The sequence below is a fragment of the Pollachius pollachius genome, assembly GCF_949987615.1.
Source record: "Pollachius pollachius genome assembly, chromosome: 5".
Taxonomy (NCBI): Eukaryota; Metazoa; Chordata; class Actinopteri; order Gadiformes; family Gadidae; genus Pollachius; species Pollachius pollachius.
Genome location: NC_136938.1, coordinates 3813325 through 3822239, shown reverse-complemented (window position 1 = coordinate 3822239; position 8915 = coordinate 3813325). Strand labels below are relative to the sequence as shown.

The 8915-nt window shown below is 44.5% G+C and overlaps 1 protein-coding gene across 1 annotated transcript in view; it reads right to left on the bottom strand.

The window, feature by feature from the left end:
• LOC307075621 (protein mono-ADP-ribosyltransferase PARP6) overlaps nt 1-7087 on the bottom strand; it is a gene marked incomplete at both ends in the record, with an annotated part of 15881 nt that extends 8794 nt beyond the window's left edge. Inside the window, 8 exons of the mRNA XM_079736273.1 lie at nt 882-1013; nt 2612-2762; nt 3953-4102; nt 4353-4419; nt 4790-4880; nt 5282-5342; nt 5788-5882; nt 6998-7087. Of these exons, the coding sequence (XP_079592399.1) occupies nt 882-1013; nt 2612-2762; nt 3953-4102; nt 4353-4419; nt 4790-4880; nt 5282-5342; nt 5788-5882; nt 6998-7087 (837 nt within the window). The remainder of the gene's footprint in view (nt 1-881; nt 1014-2611; nt 2763-3952; nt 4103-4352; nt 4420-4789; nt 4881-5281; nt 5343-5787; nt 5883-6997) is intronic.
• Nucleotides 7088-8915: the final 1828 nt, after the last annotated feature.

Here is an 8915-nt window from a genome sequence, read left to right as displayed (position 1 = left end):
GAGTGAACGTTGTTGTGGCACCAAGTCATTAAGCGGTGATGATGGGGGGAACGAAAGGGTTCTATTTACGCTTAACTTGATACTTGTGTTTAACTGCAGGCTATAAAATCTACGGCTGCATATCCAACAGATGTCTGACTCGTGCTTTTACATTCCCTCCTTAACCTCTGGAATATTTAAAGATGATTATGACAATATAATGGTTATATATATATACATATACACCATAAGACAGGAAATCAACAACAGTGCTTCTCTGTAGGCAGATAAGATACTTAAGTGACTAAAGAATATTTATGGTGTTTAAAGGTCAGACAGTCCAACATGTGCGAAATAAAACAAGCCTGTATTGTAACTTAAGTACAACACAATTACGATGACAACCATAAGGCAGAGTGACAGGTTCTCAACAACAAGGGATCCTATCCAATCTGTCACAGGACATATTTACATACACAACGGTTCTGATATCATGAAGCGTAGCGTAATGGTTTAAAAATCCATAGGTTTTGAAGGAAAACAACCTATTTTAGATTGAATCTGATGTAGTCGTCTGTTACAATGGAGTGTTATAGATTGATCGTGGCCCAAATCTCTAAAGAAATGCACACATTTGGATAAGATGTAAATATGGACTCAAATGATCCTCTATTGGTTAAACACATGCTTTTGCAAGAGTTTACCCATTTTGGGTTCCCAGGTAACGTAGATTAAACATGCGGGCTCCACCCCCTTGAATCTATTCATAGTGAGTGGAGACAACAGCAAAGCCTTGCACCAAAATGAAAACAAAATGGAGGCGAGAACGCATTAAAAACAAAAATGTAAAGAAAGCAGGGACCACCACACTGCGCCCCCTAGTGGCGTTGCGGAGGCGTTACCTGCACTAAGAAGCCATATTCCAGGGTGGGGATGTTCTTGCAGTGGCCGCCGGCCTGGGATGAGAAAAACAGTTCAATCAGCTGCCGGGTGGTGATCTGCGCTGGGGCTCTGGCCGCCGGGACAGCCACGGTCTGATGGGTCAAGTGGAGACAAGGCATTATGGGAAACCGCTCCACTGAGGCTGGCTCGGGTGGAGGGAGAGGGGGTGGATAAGGGTGGAGGCCGGTGGAGGAAGAGAGGAGGACAACATCACCACAACGGGTTAAAGGGGCAGTGTGTAGGATTGAGTCAGATAGTGGAACGTACTTGGCAGAAATGGAATATGATTTTTAATAAATGTATAATCCCATGAAAATAGGAATTGTTGTGTAATCGCTACCTTAGAATGAGCCCTTTATTTCTACATCAGGAGTGACGCTAGATGATGCTAAGGCTTACACACTGCAGCTTTAACCGTGGTTACAACTGGGAGGGGGAGAGGGAACGCAGAATGAGAAGCACGTGAAGGGCCTCTATAAGGAGTTTACGATAAGGGAGTCAAGTCCTTATTTTGTTTTGCTCCATAAATGTTTGAATGATTTTGATATATATGTGACAGACATAAATGGTTTGGATGAGATGTTTGGGGGTCTGAAAAGGGTTCTCATTGGGTCTCACGGAATCCTGGTGGACATTTCTGTGTTTTACTTTACTTTTCCTTCTTTTTTTATATTATACAGTAAAAGAAGGAAAGTCTCTGCCAAACATAAGGGGTCTGCTTCATCGGTCCAGAATTGTTTTTCTAGAGTGTGCTAGTTTGCTAGTGGCTGCGTGTCCCTGCTCGGGTGAGATGTGTTGTGACAATGTTTGATAACGGCCCCTCACACCTGCTTGGTTGTAAAGAAGGACTTCTCATAGGGCGTGAAATGAATAACTTAAAAATGAAACATTAACGAAGCTGCCAGTGGATTATATAATGTTGTGATCACACATTATGAGTACAAACCAAATAAATAAACCACAACAAGTAACAACAAAACATCTGCTCTCCAGAAGGAACAACATTTAGTACATTCTGGGAAATAATTCCTACTTGCATTTCACAAAAAACACCTAAAAAGTCAGAGGTAAAAGAAGTAGCAAAACAATAACATTATGGGGAAAATATTTGTTTGCATAAAAATGTGGCGGAAGTATCTTCAAGGATTGGATAACTTTATTTTTGATTTAATTTTTTAGATCATCCTCAGCCATCGAGTTCTTCTCGATGGCTAGGCGGAGAAGTACTATATATTCCTTTGAATCAGAGAGAGCAGTGGTTCTCAAATGGGGGTACGCGTACCCCTAGGGGTACTTTCGACCCATGAAAAAGAAAATCTGTCATCAAATGTCGTCGGTTTCAGGAGGAATATATTTGAATGGGATTCAGCTCTACATGCTCCGAGCCTCCCCTGGCGTTTGGGTTCTTTTGAGGTGAGGAATTAGCCAGCAGTAGCATGAAGAACAGGCCCAGTATTTGCACCCTTTTAATGTCTACACTGTGAAATAGAACGCAGACATAATTTATGTTTATTAAAAAAGAAATCTCCCAAACATGTTTTGTGCCGGTAATGGGGTACTCAGCTGAAAAAATATCTTAAGAGGGGGTACACTAATAGAAAGAGTTTGAGAACCATTGCTCTAGAGGTGGCCGTTGGAGAAGCCCCATAGCGGTGGTTTGGGTTGAGCGGCTGCAGGTGGAGTTTCTGACCTGGCTGCTGGGCGGGTAGCTGAACAGCTCTCCTTTAGGGTTCTTCATGGTGCAGGAGATGGAGCGGTTCATGAGCCGGGTCACTCTGAGCTCTGGGACGCTCAGTTTGCCCTTCAGCACCGTGTCCTGGATCAGGGGGAAGCTGGGCGACCTGCAGGGAGACGCAGCATAGGGCGATGAGGGTGGGGCAGGTGGTGTTAGGGAAATGGGAGGACAGCTTGGTCAGGGTGGGGCGGGTGGTGTTAGGGAGACGGAGCACAGGGTGAGGGTGGTGTTAAGAAGACGGAGCACAGGGTGAGGGTGGTGTTAGGGAGATGGGGGCACAGCGCGGCCGGGATTGTGCATATGGTGTTATGACGACAGCTTGCCCGGTGCCCTGTCTGCTCCAGAACTATTATCAAAATAACAGAAGTAAACCCTAAATATTTTTTTGGGGAAGAAAAAAGTTTGATTTGGGTCTGACTAAGTCATGGAAGACATTTCTTTGTTACTTTTTGCTAAAATGTTCAGTTATACAGGGAGATTATATCCTTAACACAAGCGTCATGATAGTTCGGACTAAAAACACTTTCCAGAGTGTTTTCTAGTTTGCTTTTGCCTGCCTTGCTCGAATGAGCGTGATGTGTGTTCTAACAACATTTGACAACATCCCGCGAACCAAATCTATTTCTGTTTTAACGAAGGATGTTGCTTTGACGGGTAATCGTGAACAGACTATTTCAATCTGCGCTCGTTAAACTGACCCGTCACTTTAGCGGAGAACTATTTGAGATGATGCATTATACTAAATCTATCTGGAACTCCAAATGGCCGGGCTGCTTCCTCTGAACTTCCTCTGTACTCATTAGGGCGGCACCGTTTGTGACCCCACTCTGTGAGACGTCCCATCACGGACATCTACCGAGCAAATTGGATTTGGAGCCAGAGTCCCCGGATCGCTTTAGCCACAGTCGGACAGGTTTTATTCTTCAAACATTCAGGGTTTCAAATAAGTCCGAACCAAAGTGATGTTTCCGCAGTGAAAATGCCCTCAAACCTTAGAATAAAGATTTACTCACTTTCATCTTATATCTTATTTAATTAGTATTGAAGTACATCTGATCTCGTATAGTATAACCTTAAGGGCATGTCCTTCACCCAGAAATAGAAAGAGATAGAAGAGAGAACAGAAGGAGTGGGCCGAGAGTGAGAGAGAGGGCAAGAGAGAGGGCAAGAGAGAGAGGGGGAGAGCGAGAGAGAGAGGGAGAGAGAGAGGGCGAGAGAGAGAGGAGGAGAGAGCGGGCCGAGAGGAAGAGGGAGAGAGAGAGAGAGAGAGAGAGAGAGAGCGAAAGGGAGTCCTACTTGGGGATGGGGGAGAAGATGCTGAGGCCCGCTCTGAACTTCTTGATGGTTCCTCCAGCTTTGAACCAGCTGTGTCTCTTCTCCTGCTGGGCTTTCAGGAACTCGTTGCTGAGGTGTTTCCACTGCTGGGAGGTGAAGGTGCTCAGGATCCTGGAGAGCAACCCCACCACAAAGTCATCCACAACGAAGAAGACATTCTTCCAAAAATGTACAGAAAAATTAAATATTTTCTGTACCACATACTGATGGCATTGTAAGCATGACATGTGACGACATGTTTCTCCTCACTTAGGGGATAGAATATATGCAACTTAGGGAGAAGCCGTTAAACAATCTTAGTCTTGTATGGTTGAACTGTGAACCTAACAGGTTCGGACAGGAGGAGGAGATGAGCACCCACTTCTTCAGCTGAAGGCCAAGACTGAAGCCCTCTTTGTTTGAGGGCTGGAACACCTCCACAGACGGCTCTGAGAACAAACGTACAAAGTTCATTTGTAATATTCACACACTATTCAGAAGAGCACACGGCAGGTACCTAGAGACGGCTTGTATTTATCTATTTTGCTTCGTATCTATTTATCTTCCTACTCTCGGACAGTATTACACTATCTTTTTACTGTTATCACGACTCATATTATTATCATTATTTACTAGTATTTAGTCATGTAGCTTTTGTTCAGAGCAACTGATGTGACGAGTCAGTATGGAGCAGGTCATCTTGGTCAACGATGCCTACAGGCAGACAGGAAGTCAAATAGCTAAACGAGAGCCTCCTTCCTCCTATCTTTCTCTTGCTGAGGGTTCTGTTCCAGAAGATTGACAGGGTGGTCGACTCACCTGGTCCATCGAGGTACTGAGACAGAGAGAAACGCAGTCTCAGAATAATGGGCTCTGTCCTGATCACCTTCCAGGCTGTAGCTACCTCTTCCTGAGTTTGATGGACACACCCACGCACACACAAACACACACACACACATACACACACACACACACACACAAACACACACAATCAGACAGACAGACGCACAAGCGCACATACACATACAGACGCACACACAAACATACACATAAACACACACACACAAACACAGATGCACACGCGCATGAAAACTCCTTACTTCATTTTTTAAATACATCGTTTGTGTTCCATGTTCGAAACTCTAAAATATATTTACAGGTTTGAGAACTAAAACATAGACATTTGAAGGGATCCAATTTGGTAAATTATGGGTTATTTAACGTTCTAATTATAGACTAAGCATCAAACAGGCACCTGCCACTGAATACTGCAACACAGAGGCAAACGAAAAATCCAAAATATCCACTCACGTCTAAGAAACTGATGTTGATTTGGAGATCAATGTCCACGTCATCGATGGTGCCATACTCCCTGTTAGGACGGTGGAAACACATTCACCATAGATAACAAGACCGCTCAGAAGGCACCGCACCCTGCTGCTTGTGAATCCATCGATCGCCATTCAAGAGGGAGAGATAAATACCCTACTGTTCTCTCTCTCAGGATGGGGGTCTGATTTGGTTTAGATCTGGAAACTATTGTATTAAATGTAACATTTAATCAAAATTTGCTTTCCTCAAAGTGTGCAGCGTGTGTGTTTTGCTGTATGTGTAATACCACTCTGAGAGCAACTTTTGAATCTAACATGGAACCATGTTTTCTTTATTGCATGTGTGCATGTGTGCATGTCTATGTGCGTGCTTGCATGTGTGTATGTGCATGTGTGCACGTATGTGCATGCGTGTGTGCGTTCGTGCGTGCGTGTGTGCATGTGTGTGCTTCTGTGTGTGCATGAATGCGTATGTGTTGTTCCTACCTCACGGAGACAGCACTGTCGGTGTAGATATCTTTCACGGCCTCGATATCGGCATCGAGCTGAGGGTGGCGGTACAGGTCAGCAGCACAGCTCCCCTGGAGACAAAGTCACTGATCACCCAGGGGCCAACATGGGACATCAAGGGGACCTCCAGGAGCCAACACAGTGGCCAAGACAAGGGACATCCAGGGGCCAAACAGGGGACAGACACGCACACACCCAGGGGCCAACAAAGGGGACATCCAGGCATGTGCAGCCTCCCATTTCAACCAGTTAGCGGAACCGAAAAACTGTCTTTATGTCTGTCTTTCTCTATTTCTGTCTTTCTGTCTTTCTGTCTATCTTTCTGTCAGTCTGTCTGTCTGTCTGTCTGTCTGTCTTTTCTGTCTGTCTGTCTGTCTGTCTGTCTGTCTGTCTGTCTGTGTTGTGCTGAACACATACAGAGTCCTATTTCCGCCCTGGCTTTAGATGTGTGTTGTAGGGAGCACATCTAACAAACAGTCTAGTTGTAACTGAAGCTCTTAAGAATGCTGCAGCATTAGCCTCAGCTTGGAGTCTGTTCCTCTGTCACAGTCTCTGATAAGGTGGTCTCATGGGGTGCTATGTGCATGGAGATGAGCTTTAGGGGCAAAACAGGATTTACATCCCCGCCGCAAGATTGGGAAGAGGAGTGTTCGAAACAAGATGAGCGAAAGATTAGCATCTTGTATGGCATCTTGTAGCGCACTGGGGCTGAGGATTTAACCTGATAAGACACGGTGGTTTGAGTGCTGCTTCACTGAGCTACTGTTGCCCGCAGTGATGGAACTGAGAAAGTTCCACCACAAAAGATTACAGCGGAATATGTATGCGACACAGGATAAGGACGATTTTCCATGATATTCCTTCACCTCAGCTCGCATGAAAGCCCCACTAGGGTTTTTAAGTGCAATTAAAAGAAAAAGGGTTAAAAGAATTCAATAGTAATATTAATTTGAATACGTCATAACCAAGACACTCCAATTGTTAAAGTGTATTATTTTATTCGAAGTGTTGAAGCTGTTCTTTTCATTTATTAAATCCATGATACACAGTGGCTAGGTTTAGACAGTGGAGTGTGTGTGTGGTTTAAGGCTGGTTGAAGCGAGCTAGGGGAGGCTGAACACATTTCAAAACACAATAACCCGATGGGAAGTCAAAACAGGAAGTAGAGGAGGAGGTTAAAGGTCACCTGGATTCCGTACAGGAACTGCTCAGACTCGTTCTCCCCGTCAGACTCCTCGTCTGTCCAGCACTGGCCTTTGATATCCTGCCAGGCCATACAAACACACACACACACACACGTACACGCACGTACACACACACAAAAAAATATACGCACACAGACACACACAAACACACATACACACACACAAACCCACAAAAACGTCCACATACACACACGTCCACGCAAACACAAAACACACACACACGAACAGACACACATTCACGTGCACACAAAAACACACACAAAAACAGACACACACACACACACACACAAACACACACAGTGGTCACCCTCATTATGCTGAGATCAGGAGGATACAGGACCCTGTTTTAGTCTCTCTCTTCATCCCGGCCCCTTTCTTTCCTCCATCTGTCCATTTGGCCTCCCATTTCATGGCTTCAGAACTACGCTTTTTATAGCATCAAAAGCACCTGATAGGACCGGGGAGGATAAATACCTGGAGCATTTCCAAATGGACGGCGCGCTATTAAAATTCTATCATGAAGTGGTTTTAAAAAAAATCAATAAACTGGTTGTTGGCTTAAAAAAAAAAAAAGATCAATCATCAATTTCTGAAATTAAAACCGCCATTCAGCCGGTGTATTTTTAGCAAGGCTTCAGGGCTTTAGCAGAATACTATTATATTCAGACAGATCCAGACATCATACAGCCCTGCAAAGCTTGTAGATTATTAGATGGGTAATAATCAGGACAATTTAATCCCATCTTTTGGATGTAGTTAGCTACATTTATTATTGTAATATTAACAGTTTGTATTATTTATTATTAAGTCCATATAACCACAGTTGATGCTGATGATAGCCTGTGGCTAGTGTTGTAGATTCATGGTTAAGCCATCAGCGTGCTCCATCAGACTTGCTGCTGTCTTTGACAAGACGGCCCTAAGCTCCTCTGGCTGCTGAGGACCTGTAGCAAAATCGCGGTATTGATCTGAATAAAACCGGCAATAGACCACTGATTGGGCCACACGAGTAATTACAGATGGGTGAGGAGTAAGAGCACAGAATTTTCCAGTTGTTCCTACCATTTGGTCTGCGGTTCATAGGGCTATCTCAGAACAGGTTCAGCCTCTCCCCACTGTGGTCCATCGTAGCCGAGTGAGTCGAGGGAAGCGAAGAGCAGACAGAAACACACGGCTCTCTCAGGCACTCGTCATCATGCTCCACCAGCCCCCGGGTGAACCTGAATCAAACGTTTTTTTCAAATGTGAACAAAGAAAAGACGATGTGAAGATCATTTCAATAAATATGGGAAAACATTCTCCCTCAGTGCCGTCGTGTGTGTGTTTTTGTCTCTGTGTGTGTGTTTTTTCTTTCGTCTTTTAATCGCCTGCACTCCACCTTGCCATGTATCCTAGCAACAGCCTCCCTGCCTTCTGTCAGAGTGGCATTAATCACTGAGGAGAGAAAGTGTGTGGGAGAGAGGCTTTATGTGCAAGAACACTGGGTAAGCAGCAGCCCTGGTTGAACGGTGGACATTTCAGCACGTATCCGCTCATCTCTGCCTGATCAACTGGTGCTGAGAGGTTAGAGGCGTCTGTGTAGCGCCTTGCTACTGCTAGAGCGTTTCGGACCAGCCTTTCTCCCTAGGTCTGAGCAGGTGTCATTGAACCGCCTCATAATACAGTCCCAGGCTGTCGGCCTTGTGTTGGAATTGAACGTTTTAACGCAATATAACACGTAAAAGGGATGGATATGAATGCCTCAACGGAATCTTAAATATGTGTAGTTTTGTGAAGGGATACTATAGAACATAAGGTATAAATGATGACTTTAGTGTGTTTACTGCAAAATCAAGATCTATAAAGGAAACAGCTGTGAACATTAATAGGGCCTTTATCAGATACCAGCTAATCAACAAA